This window comes from Callionymus lyra, chromosome 4, assembly GCF_982586985.1.
Source record: "Callionymus lyra chromosome 4, fCalLyr1.hap1.1, whole genome shotgun sequence".
Taxonomy (NCBI): Eukaryota; Metazoa; Chordata; class Actinopteri; order Syngnathiformes; family Callionymidae; genus Callionymus; species Callionymus lyra.
Genome location: NC_141821.1, coordinates 24,821,079 through 24,839,555, shown reverse-complemented (window position 1 = coordinate 24,839,555; position 18,477 = coordinate 24,821,079). Strand labels below are relative to the sequence as shown.

General features: G+C 44.7%; 1 protein-coding gene across 4 annotated transcripts in view; it reads left to right on the top strand.

The window, feature by feature from the left end:
• The first annotated feature begins 663 nt into the window (after window positions 1-663).
• Window positions 664-18,477, top strand: part of LOC148082211 (disco-interacting protein 2 homolog C-like) — a 30,158-nt gene continuing 12,344 nt past the window's right edge. Inside the window, exons 1-10 of one of the 4 annotated variants that reach the window (XM_087789332.1) lie at window positions 664-827; window positions 10,748-10,819; window positions 11,713-11,817; window positions 12,135-12,260; window positions 14,155-14,436; window positions 14,635-14,757; window positions 17,206-17,289; window positions 17,431-17,550; window positions 17,644-17,841; window positions 18,284-18,375. In XM_087789332.1, the coding sequence (XP_087645458.1) occupies window positions 749-827; window positions 10,748-10,819; window positions 11,713-11,817; window positions 12,135-12,260; window positions 14,155-14,436; window positions 14,635-14,757; window positions 17,206-17,289; window positions 17,431-17,550; window positions 17,644-17,841; window positions 18,284-18,375 (1,281 nt within the window). In that variant the 5' untranslated portion in view covers window positions 664-748. Of the gene's footprint in view, window positions 828-10,747; window positions 10,820-11,712; window positions 11,818-12,134; window positions 12,261-14,154; window positions 14,437-14,634; window positions 14,758-17,142; window positions 17,290-17,430; window positions 17,551-17,643; window positions 17,842-18,283; window positions 18,376-18,477 lie in introns of all 4 variants that reach the window. The other 3 variants (XM_087789330.1, XM_087789331.1, XM_087789333.1) reach the window with 3 other exon arrangements.

Here is an 18,477-nt window from a genome sequence, read left to right as displayed (position 1 = left end):
ACTGTTGACTAAAATACAATTTTGACAAGTCACATCGACAGCCAGCAGGGGGCGGGACAGTTCCACCTCTCGAATTTGTTTACGGCGACGTTTGCCTTGGGATGCTTCTCTGGGGACGAGAGCGGCGTCAACATCTATTTCTACGATGATGGTCCTTCTGACGTCATCAGTCCGCATTAACCTCAAGAGTCAATGCACCTGTGCAGGTGCTGAACAAAGTTAGCCCTACAGAAGTGATGCTACACTCGTGCTTCTTTTTTCATGTATCTTAGTTGCCAAGCCGCCACTAAACATGTCTGCTCATCCTGAAGCATAAATCTAGATTTAAACCCGATCTCAGATGTAATCTCTGGTGGAGGTGGATCGCCGCTGCGCCCTCTGCTGGTGATGAGCGACATCTCCTCCGCCTCCTCCTCCCCTCTGTCACGTGACCGCAGCGGCAAGAAGCTGCGCGCCTCCTCCTCCCGCTCTTCATCTTCTATCATCATCATCATCATCACCACAAACACCGCAGCGGCGACGACCGGAACCAACCGAACCACCGGGACTTCCAAAACCAAAGGTTTTTAGCGGAACCGGGGTGCCAATGGCGGGCCCGCGCTAACTGCATCCCCGCGCGCGCTCTTTGTTCTCCGTCGCCATTCAACCGCGCCTCCGCCGAGGAGGGGCCGCCGAGGAGCAGCTCCCCGTCCGAGGAGGCGACACCGCGGCGGCCGCGCAGGACGCTCCTTTCTTCCGCAGCGGGCTTATGGCGGACCGGGAGGCGTCGCCGATACCGCTGGAGATCCGAGCCCGGCTGGCGGAGCTGGAGCTGGAGCTGTCAGAGGGTAAGATTCTCGAGGGAGAAAGTCTCCCCCTCCACCCTCTCCCTGCTATCGCCTCATCTTCATCTTTGCTCTCTGGACACCAACGGAATCTCAACCGATCCCTGCTCCCCCTCCTCCTCCTCCTCGCCCCGCTCCTCCCATCCAGATGTTAGCCGGCCTGCTCCGGCTCGCTGTGGCCGGGCGAGGGTGAGGGCAGAGCGGGAGGAGCTGCGGGGATCGAGCCGCTGCTTCTTTGTCTCTCGGCCGCGGTAAAGGGCCTGTGAACCGGGTCCCGGGTCCCCAGAACCGAGCCTCCCTGTTTTTTTTTTGACCTTGAGATGTTGACACAAACGGGCCGGTCCTACCTGTCTGTCTGTGTGCGCGTGCGTGTCTGTGTGCGTGCGTGTGGCTCGCGACGATGCGTGACAGAGCAGATCCAGTCCAGATTAATCGATCTGTGTGTTTTTGTTGGGGCCTTCAGCACCAAGTGAGGATAAGGGAGGATGTTTTGGGGGAACTTACACCCTTTTCCCTGGCTCTTCGTCACACGCACACGCACGAAATCCAGGCCTTGAATCTGAGCCTCAACCAGGACGTTTGTCTGACACGATGGAGTCAAATGTTTTATTCATCCAAGTGTTGTTGTTTCTCTGTGGATCTGGTGTGGTCCCTGAGCTTCTGCTGGAGGAGGATGAGGAGGAGGATGAAGCTGAGGATGTTTTTTGACTGACGGGTCGAAATGACCGGTGTGTCTGTGAAACCAGTCGAAAATACACATGGAGGAGCTGATGGTACTCCACATTTTGCTTTACTGCAGAAACACACACACACACACACACACACACACACACAGGGTGGTTCACTAGAGCAGAGCTTTTGCTGCTGCACATTTCATTAATGATGGAAACGCAGCCAAAGCCTGTGTGTGTGTGTGTGTGTGTGTGTGTGTGTGTGTGTGTGTGTGTGTGTGTGTGTGTGTGTGTGAGAGAGAGCATGTGTGTGTCACTCTCCAGTGTTACTAGCTTATTACTTGATTGATTGATAAAACAACTTCCGGTAGTTTTGGTTTTTGTGTGGGGAAAACGCACTACACATACTTTTTAACCTCTCCAACCATCAACATACGTTGAGAGTGTAATATTTCGGATTGAATCAAATAGTTGCACATGGTATTTGATTAAATCCAAAATTGGTCTTTGCATCAGTGAAAACTGCTGAGTACAGGCTTCCACGACAGAGGCTTGTTTACATGATCGCTCCCTTCTGAAAACACTGCTCACACTGGATACACACTTCTGTGTTGGAGTTCTAGTATTTGTCAACTTCACAGACCGGTGACCACGTTATATGGTCAGTGGGCCTGGACCCTCTCTTTGGTCTGGACACTGTCACTAAATCGAAAAAAAACCTTTGTCAACCATAAATAATAATTAAGAGCCCTATTAACTTCAAAACAACACTTTCTTCAGAGTTTTTCTGTTCCTTCACTAAAGAGAATTGAGAAACAGATGTTTCACTTCCTTACAGGGACATTTTCCAGTCCTGCTCTTCATCTGGTCATACTGTCGTGACCGTGTTCCAGAGTTCTGGTGTTTCAGTGACGCATGTTGCAGGCTGTCCTGTTACCGTCTGACCGAGAGGCAACATGTTTAGCATCCGGATCGCTGCGGAGAAGAATCAACATGGTGTCTGGAGAAGTCCTCACCGGGCCACAGTGCCACTGAGCAAGCTTACATCTAACTGGTGATGATGATGATGATGATGATGATGAAGATGACATGCTAGCATGCTGATGAAAACAGAAACCAGTCGGAGATGAAGTTGATCCAACGATGTTGTTTTGTTCCTAAAATGTGCACGTGAGACCCTGTAATGACATTTTGTCTACTTGTCCCATAGTGTTTGTCCTGAAGTTGAGAATTTGAATCTCCCTTCATCGTTTCTTGGGTTGAGTGATGTCTCAGGGTATAGCATGTACTCCAGATTACAACTGGTTTACTCCAGGTTTACTTTAGGATTATTTATGGTTTACATCAGATTTACTCCAGGATATTTATGGTTTACAGCAGGTTTACTCCAGGATATTTAGGGTTTACAGCAGGTTTACTCCAGATTTTCTTCAGGATTATTGATTGTTTACAGCAGGTATACTCCAGATTTTCTTCAGGATTATTGATTGTTTACAGCAGGTTTACTCCAGATTTTCTTCAGGATTATTGATTGTTTACAGCAGGTTTACTCCAGATTTTCTTCAGGATTATTGATTGTTTTCAGCAGGTTTACTCCAGTTTTTCTTAAGGATTATTGATTGTGTACAGCAGGTTTACTCCAGTTTTTCTTCAGGATTATTGATTGTTTACAGCAGGTTTAATCCAGTTTTTCTTCAGGATTATTGATTGTTTACAGCAGGTTTACTCCAGTTTTTCTTCAGGATTATTGATTGTTTACAGCAGGTTTACTCCAGTTTTTCTTCAGGATTATTGATTGTTTTCAGCAGGTTTACTCCAGTTTTTCTTCAGGATTATTGATTGTTTACAGCAGGTATACTCCAGATTTTCTTCAGGATTATTGATTGTTTACAGCAGGTTTACTCAAGTTTTTCTTCAGGATTATTGATTGTTTTCAGCAGGTTTACTCCAGATTTTCTTCAGGATTATTGATTGTTTACAGCAGGTTTACTCCAGTTTTTCTTCAGGATTATTGATTGTTTACAGCAGGTTTACTCCAGTTTTTCTTCAGGATTATTGATTGTTTTCAGCAGGTTTACTCCAGTTTTTCTTCAGGATTATTGATTGTTTACAGCAGGTTTACTCCAGTTTTTCTTCAGGATTATTGATTGTTTACAGCAGGTTTACTCCAGTTTTTCTTCAGGATTATTGATTGTTTTCAGCAGGTTTACTCCAGATTTTCTTCAGGATTATTGATTGTTTACAGCAGGTTTACTCCAGTTTTTCTTCAGGATTATTGATTTTTTTCAGCAGGTTTACTCCAGTTTTTCTTCAGGATTATTGATTTTTTTCAGCAGGTTTACTCCAGTTTTTCTTCAGGATTATTGATTGTTTACAGCAGGTTTACTCCAGGATATTTATGTTTCACAGCAGGTTTACTCCTGGTTTACTCCATGATATGTATGATTTACAGCAGGTTTACTCCAAGATATTTATGATTTAATTTAGGTTTACTCAAGGATTATTTATATTTTACAGAAGGTTTACTCCAAGATATTTATGGTTTGAATGAGGTTTACTCCAGACTTATTTATAGTTTACAGCAGGTTTACTCCTGGATTATTTATGTTTACAGAAGGTTTACTCCAGGATTATGGTTTACTCCAGGATATTAATGGTTTACAGCAGGTTTACGCCATCATTTTTAAAAGTTAACAGCAGGTTTGTTCTAATATTATTTATGGTTTACAGCAGGTTTACTCCAGGATCCTTCACAGTTTACAGAAGGTTTCCTCCAGGATTATTTAAAGTTTACATAAAGTTAACTCCAGGATTATTTGCGGTTTACTACAGGTTTACTACAGGATTATTTATGGTTTACAACAGGTTTACTACAGGTTTACTACAGGATTATTTATGGTTTACAACAGGTTTACTTCAGATTTTCTTCAGGATTATTGATTGTTAACAGCAGGTTACTCTAGGTTTACTCCAGGATCATTTAGGGTCTAAAGAAGGTTTTCTCCAGAACTATTTAAAGTTTACATCAGGTTTACATTTTCTTCAAGATTATTTATGGGTTACAGCAGGTTTACTCCAGGTTTTCTCCCGGATTAATTATTTTTTTATAGCAGTTCCCTCTAAATCTACTGAAGGTTCTCAACACCTAATTTTTAGGTCAGACGACTCATTCTTGTCCAATGGAGCAACGGGTTTATCTGTTGAAGTTATTTACTCTGTGCAATCCTGAATTAACTCCAGATTATTCCTCCAGATTATCCCAGCCTAACAGTTACCCAGATAATCTAACTGGAACAAGCCGTTCATCATTTTCAACCGGCAGTTCCACAATGTTCAGGTCAAAGATGAAAGTAGTTCCAAGTTAGGGAGAATTTGGTGACACACTGAAGGCTCCTGCTGATACAATTGACAGCAATGCATTGTTCAGATTTTTCACTGTCAATTTAAGTTGATAAAAGAGAAAATCCCTCCCCTTATCTGTGGAACCGTGCTGTCACTGAGCCTTTCTCCAGTTTGTGGTCCTCATTTAACACTGTGACTTTTGCTTATATAGCGGCACTGATGAACAAGATGAAACCCTCCTCTTGCTCGTCCGACATCCTTCCGTGTAGGCTCTTTATTAAAGTGTTTGATGTAATTGGCCCCTAGGTTACCAAAATGGTAAACCTCTCCCTTTCTACTGGTGTTTTCCCCAATGCATTTGAGCATGCCATTGTGGAGGCTTTACTCAAAAAGCCAGGCTTAGACCCAACTGATCTCAGTAATTTCAGGCCTATTTCTAAAATCCCATTGTTGTCCAAGATCTTAAAAGTGGTGTCTGAGCATCTGTCATTATTCCTGGAAGAGAGCAGCATCCATGAGAAGTTCAAGTCTGGCTTCCGCAAACATTACTCTACGGCAGCGCTTCTAAATTATTTTCTGGTATGCGCCCCCTTGGAAGAAAAAAAAACATTTTGCGCCCCACCCCCCAACTATAAATAGTAACATTTGTCTATAAAATTGTTATAAGTACACCTCTGTTTAACACTTTATCCTTATTGACATTAAAGAAAAAAAAAATCAAATACAAAAAACAACTTTATTTACATTGTTTTTTAAGTCTGTAAGAGAAGATATTTTAAGCGCAACAATTTGCCTGAAAAAAAAAACAACAATTTTTGAACGACTTAATCCATTTGATACTGAAAAATGAAATTAAACTCAATAAATAATAATAATAATTAATTCAAATTTATCATTATATTTGTGCTGATTTGTTTCTTTTATTGAAAGGATCTAAATCATCATATGTCCATGAATATCTTTTTTTTTTTTACCATATGTTGTCTGGGGCTCCGTAGAGATCAGCTCAAAATGCTGCGTCATAGAAAAAATATACTGTTTCTTGCAAGCTTCATGACTAAATATTGTCGTTGCTAAGAAGTATATTAAAAAAAACGGCCAAATCGTCACCACATACGTCACCAACACATGCTTGATACACGCTTCATGAAAATCGTCCTGGATAACTCGACAAATGCTTCGAAGTTCCCTAGGGTCACACGTGCCGCCCCTAGCATCGCAAACAACCCCCCAGGGGGGCTCAATCCACTATTTGAGAAGGACTGCTTTACGGAGAGACAGCTTTACCGAAAGTGTCCAGTGACATCATGATGTCGGCTGATTCGGGTAAACACACTGTTCTGGTTCTCTTGGATCTGTCCTCTGCCTTTGACACAGTTGATCACCAGATCCTGCTGAGAAGACTGAGGGATGAAGTGGGACTGTCTGGGTCTGTGTTACAGTGGTCCTTCTCATACCTATCTGGTGCAGTTTCAGTGTATCCAATAAATAAGGTCTGAATCAGGTGATCTGTTGTGTCCAGTCCCTCAAGGTTCTGTTCTGGGTCCTTTATTGTTTTTGCTGTACTTGATTCCTCTGGGTAAAATCATTCAGAGACTCCTGATGTTTCTTACCACATCTTTGCTGATGACATCCAGCTCTACTGCTCTTTTGATCCAACTAAGCCCCAGAAGCTGAACAGCTTAGTCAGTTGTTTGCTAGAAATCAAACAATGACTGAGTGAAAACACTCTGCAGCTAAATGTGGATGAAACTGAAACTGTGGTTATTGCTCCTGATGATAAGGTTCCAGGGTTGAGTCAGTACTTGGGTGACTTAGGTCAGTCTGTCAAACTGAGCCTGAAAAACCTGGGTGTTGTATTTGACAAAGACATGTCTCTTGTTCAACACTGCAGAAAACTGACTAGAAACTGTTTCCTTCAACTGAGAAAAATCTCTAAATTTAGGAAAATTATGTCACAACATGATCTGGAGCTTGTAGTCCATGCGTTTGTGTCTTCTTGTTTAGACTATTGTAACAGTTTGTTTTCAAGGCTAAACAAGAAGGAGCTGTCTCGCCTGCAGTTAATAAAAAACTTGCAGCGATAATTCTGACCCGCTCTAGTAGAAGAACTTACATTTCCCTGATCCATTGGCTTCCAGTTTCTTTCAGGATCAATTTCAAAATTCTGGTTCTTACTTTCAGAGCTATTCATGGTCAGGCTCCTCCTTACATCAGTGATCTGATCCAGCCTTACACCCCAGCTCTGGCTCTGAGGTCTGTGGATCAGAATCTACTGATGGTTCCTGAATACGCTTCCGGACCAGAGGAGAGAAATCCTTCCAGGCTGTTCCTCCTAAGCTTTGAAACGATCTTCCTCTCTCTCTGTGTTTGATGGATCTACTGACTCCTTCAAGATGCATCTTAAGACATTTTTATTTGTGCAGGCTTTTCCCTCATTTTCTGGGACTTCTGTGTTTGTCTCTATGTTGTCTTGGCCATTAGGAGTTTTTAAATTTGTTTGTATTTTTAAACGTGTATTGCTTTTGATTGTTCGCTGTAGTAGCTTGTCTAGAAAGGTTCTTTACAAGAGCTATTACTTGCTTTGTTGTGTTGAGACGCATCATTCTTAAAGTGCACATAAGCAGATGGAACTAATAGATGTGTCCCATTGTCAGATGGTTCTGTGTGACTTTAGAAGTTGCTAAATGGATTTAAACAGTTACTAGTCAGGACTCACGCTTTGTGTTGTTGTGCGCACACACTTTGTAATAGCACTGTAGCACATAAACTTGTTCGGAACTGGTCTGAAAATGAGATTGGACACGAAAAGTTAAATTTATTGTAAAGAAACCTCAACAGAACCTGATTGAAGAGGGCACAGAAACAGAGGGGAACATGGTACACTTTAGCAGACAAACATCTGATTCAGGATTATTGGGTTTTAAGATTGGGACTAGGATTAAGAGTCAATCCGAGTTTCCTGTCTAGGGTTCTGACTCCAATCCACTTGAATCCTGAGCTCTGGTTGGTTCATGTCTCAGATGCTGTCGTCCACACACACTGAAGTCTCTTCAGACCCTCAGAATGCTGCTGTTGTCTATGGCTAAACAGTTTTTCTCATTTTACATCTCAGACTCTTCTGGTACTGCTGTGTTTACGATGAACTTGTTTTCAGAAGCTGCTCATTCATTTGAAGTTAACAGTCGTTCAGTTTCCACTGAGACTGAAGCTGTTTATGGATTATTCTCAGTCTCTAGCTGTTTCTCATTAAATAACACCTTTCGACTTCATTTTTTTTCCTCACCTGGAGATTGTTTTTGATGACGTGTGAACGTGCACAACACGTCACTATCATCCATGTCGCTGTGATTCAACGTCCCCGCTAGCATCTTGGTTAATGTCACTTCCTGTTCCGAGTCAGAGCTGAGAGTGCTGCAGGTAAACCTGGTCACAGAGACTCACTCAGAGATTTTTTCACATTTCCATTGTCAGGAACCTTTGCAAATCAGCTGTGACAACTGTGAAATGTGACAGGCCCCTGAACACACCACGATGACCTGCTTTGTGTGTCTGCCTGTGCGTGTGTCTGCCTGTTTGCGTGTTTTCTATTTTTTGACGGCCTCAGGTCCTGAAGCGTGACACATCAGTGTGTTGGTGAAAACAGCTTTGTCACCGTTCTTGAGTTGTTACTACATCTTCATCGTCACCATGTTTCTCTTCATTGTTGTTACTCTTCCTCTCATTTTACTCTTCCCCACATTTGTCAACAATCAGCAGTACATCAGAAGCACTTTGATGTTTCACTTGACGTTGCTCTAGTGAAGAGAATACCTATGCACACACACACACTTGCTACAATCATTAACCCACTTCTCACATCTGACATTTAAAATCCAAGATGGCTGCCTCAGTCCTTCTTCTGGAGAACTGTTGCTAGGCAACTCCCTCCCTGTTCTGCTGCGCTGCAAGTGGAAGATGGCGTCTCCCTGTAGACGGTGTGTGCATGTTTGTGTGCATATGTGTGCATGTGTATGTTTGTGTGCATATAGGTGTGTGTGTGTGTTTGTGTCCTAGGGAACTTAGAGGGAGTGTGTTGCTTTTGATCAGCCTCGTCCTGTAGGAGCACACTCTTCCTTTCTCGCCCTCTCTCTTCCCTTTCTCTCTGTCTCTCACACACACACACACACACACACACACACACACACACACACACACACACACACACACACACACACACACACACACAGATATACAGATTGGACCCAGATGTTCTGGCTGTTCTCCACAGTCAGATTGTGAAATGGGTTTTTACCGCTGAGTGTGAGTGAGCATTTCTGTGTGTTTGTTTGACAATACGAGTGTGTGTTTGTGTGACATTGTGAGTGTTTTTGTTGGATCGTATGAGTGTGTTTATCTTACAGTACAAGTGTGTGTTTGTGTGACATTGTGAGTGTTTTTGTTGGATCGTATGAGTGTGTTTATCTTACAGTACAAGTGTGTGTTTGTGTGACAGTACGAGTGTGTGTGTTGTTGTTTTTTGACAGTACGAGTGTGTTTATGTGACAGCATGAGTGTGTGTTTATGTGACAGTACAAGTGTGTGTTTGTGTGACAGTACGAGTGTGTGTGTTGTTGTTTTTTGACAGTACGAGTGTGTTTATGTGACAGCATGAGTGTGTGTTTATGTGACAGTACAAGTGTGTGTTTGTGTGACAGTACGAGTGTGTGTGTTGTTGTTTTTTGACAGTACGAGTGTGTTTATGTGACAGCGTGAGTGTGTGTTTTAGTGACAGTACAAGTGTGTGTTTGTGTGACAGCATGAGTGTGGTCTTGTTGCTGAGGTTTATGGTCACTCAGGTGTGATTTAATGACGTCACTTTAGATGGAGGTGAGGTTCCTGTGCCAGATGTCTTTGTGAAATGTAAAATAAACACTGAGGGATCAATAAAGTTTTACCTTACCTTACCTTAACTGTGATGGTCTGAGTGTAGAACTCGGGTAAACACGAAGCTGGCCAGGATCTCTCGCGGCTTCCTGATGTCTGTTCTTTCATGAGTTCAACACAACGTCAAAGCAGGTGTTGTGACTCGACATGTCGCCAAGAATCATTTAGCGACAAAACAAGACCAAACATGGTCCTGATCCTATGGTGATGATGGTCACTCCCCTCCAAGGAGTGAAGAAGGTCACGTGATCAATCATGTTTGTAAACCAAGAAGGTCAAAAACATTGAATCATAGGTAATACAACTGTTCAAATATAAAGAACTTGACGGTCGGATGTTGTTACATAGATCATCCTGATCCAGGAAAGTTTAAAAGGTTTCTTCACTCATGTGTGTCTCCTCAGTGCAGATCTATTCAGAAACAGCAAAAACCTTCAGTCAGAGTTGTCCTTCATTAGACTGAAGACTATTGTGCAGTTGTTTATTCCACTAGTTTTAAATCTCTGCAGCAACAGACTCACACAGACGTCCGGACTCCAGTCCATCATGGTCCCTCGTCCACCTGTCACTCCTGTGTCGGAGGAGGATGGATGAAAGGATGAAGTTGTTGTGATGAATGGATGAACTTTGTGTTTCTGTGACCACATGTTCATCTTTTGTGTGGACGACTGACTGGCGACCTGCAGGGCTGAGCTAAAATTGTGTCTGTGTGTGTGGTTCATTCATCGTCCGTTAGACTTCCAAGTGTTGTGTGTGACCCCAAAACAACAACAAAATAGCTGACTAGAAAAGAGGGGACATGATGTGGCCCGAGGGCTCCATGAGGTACCATCTTAGTGAAGACAGGCTGAGGAAAAGAAGCAGATTCGAAAACCAGCTCAGTCATGGTTGTGAACACATGAATATGTGGCCAACTACTGAGAGACGTAAAGGCCCCTGAAGCGCCCCCTGCAGGATCTCTCACATATGTCTATCTGTTCACAGGCGACATCACTCAGAAGGGTTATGAGAAGAAGAGATCCAAGCTGATCAGGGCATATGTTCCTTATGCTGGAGGTAATCTAGTGACCTCTGACCTCTTACACACACAGACACACACTCACGGAGACACACTTACACACACATAGACAAACACAGAGACATACTTACATAGACAGACACACACAGACACACACATAGACCAACACACAAACCCTCACTATAGAGTCAAAGACACACATATACACACACGCTTCAGTGTTGAGTCTGACAGAAAATTTAGGCTAAGATTCCCTCGAGCTCAGCTTGGGCCTGCTCCGTGGTTACACACACACACACCTAAACCTACGCACACTCACAGAGCCAGGGATTCTGGGAGAATGAGGAACACACATCATCACATGATTTAAGTTTTGTTTTTTGAAACAGAAAAATGTGAAAGTTTTTCTGGAAATCATCTCCATGTTTCTGTTTCTCCCTACTGTCTGCTGCACATGTGTGCGTGTCTCTGAGTGTTTGTGTGTATGTTTTTCTGAATTCATGTGTGTGAATGTTTTGTCTACGTTTGTATAGGTGAGTGTGTTTCCTATGCGAGAAGCAGTGTGTGACTGCGCCTGAGTGTGTCCGAGTCTGTGTGTGAATATGTGTGTGTGTCTAGTCTGTGTGAGTCCGTGTGACTGTCTCTTTGTGTGTATGAGTATGTGTACGCTTGCATGTGTTTACATGAGTGTGTGTATAATATAATTAAATGTGTGCGTGTTCGCTTACATGTGTGTGACTCTTTTTTTGTGTAAGAGCGTGTGTTTGTGTGTGCAATGTACAGGTCTTTGTTTGAGTGTGTGTTTGTATGTTGGATGTGGGAGTGTGTTCTTGTGTGTATGTGTTTGTTTTCTCGCGTGTGTGTATGCTTGCGTGTGTATGTTTTATATCTGTGTCTTTATGCGTGTGCGTCGGCTTGCTTCTTCTCATAGGAATGGAAGGTCCGATGTCTCACCGTGTTCCATTGGGTCCACCGGCTGCAGCTCGGTTCCACCGCAGGAGGACGTCCGGGACCAGAGATGAGCGGTACCGATCAGGTACTAAAGATACACACTCATTTAGTCAGAACTCAGTGTGGTGCATGGCCGTGTGGTCCGCTGACCTGCCTGAGATCATAGCCCCAAAAGTTGACGTTGAAGTTCTTCATCTGAAGGACACACCTGCAAGTCTGTGAGAGTCTACAGGTTCTGGTCCTGATGAGAAAGTTTAGGGGACTTATGTGGTTCTGGACAAGTCCAGAAGGAGGATTCCCCTGATCACAGTTCAGAATCACACATTTCGGGATTCTATAGTTTGTGTCTTGATGCTGTCGTGATGTCACGTCTGCGACTGATGAAGGACTTGGTTTTTACAGACGTCCACACGGAGGCCGTGCAGGCCGTGCTGGCCCGACACGTGGAGCGAAAGGTGGCCGTGCCCATGCCGTCCAAGCGCCGTTCCCTGGTCGTGCAGACGTCGATGGACGCTTACACCCCGCCAGGTGACTCAACACACACTCACATGCACAAAAAGACACACACACATCAAGTGGAGATGTTCAGATCAAATGAAATCATTTCAAACTCTGGACTTAACTCAATTAGGAATGACTGTTACTTATTTTAAACAAATGTCAATAATAATGACTGTTAAAAACTGTTGCTGACGACTGTTGTTGTTGTTGACAGTTGCTGATGGCAGTTTGACGACGGCTGTTGTTGACGAGTGTTTTTGATGACAGTTGTTGCCGGCAACTTGCTGATAAATGCTGTTTACGACGGTTGCTGATGACTGTTGCTGCCGACTGTTGTTGACGACAGTTTCTGACCATTTTCGCTGACAACTATTTCTGACAATAGTTGCTAATGACTGTTCCTGACTACTGTTGTTGTTGACAGTTGCTGATGGCAGTTTAACTATGGCTGTTGTTGATTGTGTTGATTGAGTGTTGTTGATGACTGTTGTTGATGACAGTTCTTGACGACTGTTGCTGGCAACTTGCTAATAAATGTTGTTTACGACGGTTACTGATGACTGTTGCTTCTGTATTTTGTTGACGACTGTTGGTGAGGACTGTTCCTGCCGTCTGTTGTAGACGATATTTGCTAATGACAATTGCTGTTATCATATAACTTACCATGAAGCAACTGGAGCCAACATTTACTTTTGTTTATGACAGTTGCAGATCACTGCTGTTGATGACATTTGCTGTCTTCTTTTGCTGAGGACTTGCTGATAAATGCTGTTTACGACGGTTGCTGATGACTGTTGCTGCCGACTGTTTTTGACGACAGTTTCTGACCATTTTTGCTGACAACTATTTCTGACAATAGTTGCTGATGACTGTTGCCGATGAATGTTGGTGACGACTGTTGGTGACGTCTGTTGTTGGCACCAGTCACTGCTGTTTACAATGGTTGCAGATGACTGTTGCTGCCGACTGTTTTTGACGACAGTTTCTGACCATTTTTGCTGACAACTATTTCTGACAATATTTGCTGATGACTGTTGCCGATGAATGTTGGTGACGACTGTTGGTGACGTCTGTTGTTGGCACCAGTCACTGCTGTTTACAATGGTTGCAGATGACTGTTGCTGCCGACTGTTTTTGACGACAGTTTCTGACCATTTTTGCTGACAACTATTTCTGACAATAGTTGCTGATGACTGTTGCCGATGAATGTTGGTGACGACTGTTGGTGACGTTTGTTGTTGGCACCAGTCACTGCTGTTTACAATGGTTGCAGATGACTGTTGCTGACTTGTTGTTGACAGTTTCTGATGGCAGTTTGACGACGGCTGTTGTTGACGAGTGTTTTTGATGACAGTTGCTGATGAGAGTTCTTGACGACTGTTGCTGGCAACTTGCTAAAAAATGTTGTTTACGATGGTTACTGATGACTTTTGCTTAGGACTTTTGCTGACGTCTGTTGTTGACACTAGTCACTGCTGTTTACAATGGTTGCAGATGACTGTTGCTGCCGACTGTTGTTGTTGACAGTTGCTGATGGCAGTTTGATGACGGCTGTTGTTGCTGGCAATGTTTGCTGATTATTGTTGTTTATGATAGTGACTGATGAATGTTGAGGCTGACTGTTGTTGATAACCGTTGTTGGCGACAGTTTTTGGCGATTTTTACTCACAACCTTTGCTAGTGCTAATGAATGTTGTTACGACTCTTTCTGACAACAGTCGCTGATGACTGTTGCCAATATTTGCTTGCGACAATTGCTGTCATCTTATTACTTACCATGAAGCAACCATAGCCAACATTTACCTGGATAGCATCAACATACTAATGGCTACAATGATCGGACCACGTCACAATCAAAGTGTTTCATGATCTGCTTGACTCTATTGTTGAGTTGTGTCTCTAACCTCCTGACTCTCACCAGGCCTGTCCCCCCTGTGCTCGGACTCGTCGTCGGGCTCGGACGAGGAGGCGGGGCCGGGTGACGACATGTCTGCCATGGAGCACTGGATGGGTCGCCCGGCACAGCTCGGCCCCGCCCACCTGGGCTCCACCTCCTCCTCGTCCTCCTCAACACAGAGCGGTGGCAGCGGCAACGCCGGGCGGCTGGCCGACTCGCTCGCCCACACGCATCTGTCGCACCTGACACACTCTCACCTGGTGCAGTCTCACATGGGCCACAGCCTGTTGTCACAGTCGCACCACGGTGAGAGCACACACCCCGACACACCGTACCTGAAGTGTTGATGCAATCAGACTCAACAATTAACTATTTCTGGTTATCTTGTGTTTTTGTTTGTGTGTGTCTATGGGCTTGTGTTTCTTTGTGTGTGCTTGGGTTCATCTTTGGACTTATGTGTGTGTGTGTGTCTATGGGCTTGTGTGTCCGTGTGTGTGTGAGCAGGTATCGGTCACCTCTCCTTGAAGAGGAAGGGGGTTCTAAGTGTGGCGGAGAACGGTGGCTCGCTGCGCCGGTCCTGTGAGTTTGGCTCCGATATGTTGTGGCCCCCCCCACTGGAGTCTGACGGTATGACACTCCTTTGGTTGTTTTTCTCTCCTCCACCACATGACATTCTTAAACTCCTCCACTACATGACATTTTTACTCTCCTCCACCACATACCAATATTACTCTCCCCCATACATAACATTGTTACTCTCCTCCACAAGATAACACTTTTACTTTCCTCCACCACATAACATTTTACTCTCCTCAACCACACAACACTTTTACTCTCCTCCACCATATAATAATTTTACTCTCCTCCACCACATAACATTTTACTCTCCTCAACCACACAACACTTTTACTCTCCTCCACCATATAATAATTTTACTCTCCTCCACCACATAACATTTTTACTCTCCTCCACCATATAATAATTTTACTCTCCTCCACCACGTAAAGTTTTTACTCTCCTCCACCACATACAATTTTTACTCTCCTACACCACATAACCTTTTTTTTTCGCTCCTCCACTATGTAACATTCTTACTCTCCTCCACCACATACAATTTTTACTCTCTTACACCACATAACATTTTTTTTCGCTCCTCCACTATGTAACATCCTTACTCTACTCCACCACATAAAAATGTAATCTCCTCCACGACATAACATTTTTTAATCTCCTCCACCAATAGCGTTTTTACTTCCTCCACCACATAACTTCCTGACGCTCCCAATCCAGAGAACACGTGACTGGCCTCCACCACCGAAACCTCTCACTCTCATCTACTACTTACTTTCCTTCACCACTGAAACTTCTGACTGCTGCGGATGTGACCACTGTCAGACTCGGCACGCAACCACAGTATGACTCTACCTCCACCACCCTCCAACTCAAAACCTTCTGACTCTGACTCTCGTCCACCACAAAACCTTCTGACTCTCCTCCGACTCAAAACCTTCTGACTCTCCTCCAACTCAAAACCTTCTGACTCTGACTCTCGTCCACCACAAAACCTTCTGACTCTCCTCCGACTCAAAACCTTCTGACTCTCCTCCAACTCAAAACCTTCTGACTCTGACTCTCGTCCACCACAAAACCTTCTGACTCTCCTCCGACTCAAAACCTTCTGACTCTCCTCCAACTCAAAACCTTCTGACTCTGACTCTCGTCCACCACAAAACCTTCTGACTCTCCTCCGACTCAAAACCTTCTGACTCTCCTCCAACTCAAAACCTTCTGACTCTGACTCTCGTCCACCACAAAACCTTCTGACTCTCCTCCGACTCAAAACCTTCTGACTCTCCTCCAACTCAAAACCTTCTGACTCTGACTCTCGTCCACCACAAAACCTTCTGACTCTCCTCCGACTCAAAACCTTCTGACTCTCCTCCAACTCAAAACCTTCTGACTCTGACTCTCGTCCACCACAAAACTTTATGACTCTCCTCCGACTCAAAACCTTCTGACTCTCCTCCAACTCAAAACCTTCTGACTCTCCTCCAACTCAAAACCTTCTGACTCTCCTCCAACTCAAAACCTTCTGACTCTCCTCCAACTCAAAACCTTCTGACTCTGACTCTCGTCCACCAGAAAACCTTCTGACTCTCCTCCGACTCAAAACCTTCTGACTCTCCTCCAACTCAAAACCTTCTGACTCTCCTCCGACTCAAAACCTTCTGACTCTCCTCCGACTCAAAACCTTCTGACTCTCCTCCGACTCAAAACCTTCTGACTCTCCTCCAACTCAAAACCTTCTGACTCTGACTCTCGTCCACCACAAAACTTTATGACTCTCCTCCGACTCAAAACCTTCTGACTCTCCTCCAACTCAAAACCTTCTGACTCTCCTCCAACTCAAAACCTTCTGACTCTGACTCTCGTCCACCACAAAACTTTATGACTCTCCTCCGACTCAAAACCTTCTGACTCTCCTCCGACTCAAAACCTTCTGACTCTCCTCCAACTCAAAACCTTCTGACTCTGACTCTCGTCCACCACAAAACTTTATGACTCTCCTCCGACTCAAAACCTTCTGACTCTCCTCCAACTCAAAACCTTCTGACTCTCCTCCAACTCAAAACCTTCTGACTCTCCTCCAACTCAAAACCTTCTGACTCTCCTCCAACTCAAAACCTTCTGACTCTGACTCTCGTCCACCAGAAAACCTTCTGACTCTCCTCCGACTCAAAACCTTCTGACTCTCCTCCGACTCAAAACCTTCTGACTCTCCTCCGACTCAAAACCTTCTGACTCTCCTCCGACTCAAAACCTTCTGACTCTCCTCCAACTCAAAACATTCTGACTCTCCTCCGACTCAAAACCTTCTGACTCTGACTCTCGTCCACCACAAAACCTTCTGACTCTCCTCCGACTCAAAACCTTCTGACTCTCCTCCGACTCAAAACCTTCTGACTCTCCTCCGACTCAAAACCTTCTGACTCTGGGACTCTCCTCCATCAGAGAACCACTCTGCTCCCCCTGATGTGACTGCTTACTCATCGGACTCCCCACACTCCCACACAGAGCGCCACCACATGGCCAACATGGGGACGATCGCCAGGAATACTCAGAAGTACGGCAATGCTGAGCGCATGGAGACAGGCGATGGTAAGAAGTTGTCTATAGAAGATATGTACTGTAAGTCCTAGTCGTCCACTAGTGAAGACAGACTATCTCTGACTCTATAATGTCATACTCGGTGAGTCTTCAGTGAGGTCTGGTCACCTGACTCTCTCCCTTGCCTGGCAGGAGTACCGGTCAGCAGCCGCGTGTCGGCAAAGATCCAGCAGCTAGTCAATACACTGAAGCAGCCGCGCAGACCTCCGCTCAGGGAGTTCTTTGTGGACGACTTTGACGAACTTCTGGAAGGTCGGAAACCTTTTCTTCCCACAGGGAATATAGAAGTGTTGATGACAAAGTTAATTTTGATAAAGAGGTTCACACTGGCACGTTCTCCTTCAGTCCAACAGCCCGACCCGAACCAGCCACGTCCGGAAGGAGCAGAGATGCTGACGGTGCGTGGGGAGCCACTGGGCGTGGTCACCAACTGGCCACCGTCCCTCGAGGCGGCGCTGCAGCGGTGGGGTACCATCAGCCCGAAGGCGCCATGTCTGACCAGCCTGGACACGGCGGGGAAGCCACTTTACGTGCTCACCTATGGTAGCTTCCTTGGCTCTCTTCATATCTGCTAGCCATTACATTATGATCACCTCCTGCCTCCCCCTCGGGTTCTTCATCAGTGCCAGCGAAGTCACTGCTTTACTAAGAATTCGTGCTAGGTTTCTGACCTAAGATCTTTCCAGTCACATGTTGTCCGGTAAGTCTGGCTGGAGCTGGCCTTCGTGGTCAGGTTGATGAAAGTCTTGAGGGAGGGATCTGTTCCCTGCGTTGGCCCCTTTCCACTGCAGAATTGATAAGTCAGTTTGTTGGAAGTTTGCCTTCTTTAATCTTGTTAAACTTTCAGTCTGCTCTTGATAGCTGCTGACTATCGCAGGGAAGCAACACCTAGCAGTTCTGGAGGTGGTCATAATGTTATGGTTACAGGTTGTTTCCTTTTAATGATTAAAGAGTTGTTCTTAAGTGTGTGTGTTAACCCCTGCAGGAAAGTTGTGGTCTCGCAGTATCAAGCTAGCGTACAACATCCTCCACAAGTTGGGAAGCAAACAGGAGCCCATGGTGCGACCGGGAGACCGGGTGAGTCCCTTACCAGATCTGGCACTGGATCAATTGTCTTAAATTAAAGCTCCAGGCAAAGGGTGTCGTCCACTTTTGTGCCGCACACAGTGACACAGCAAC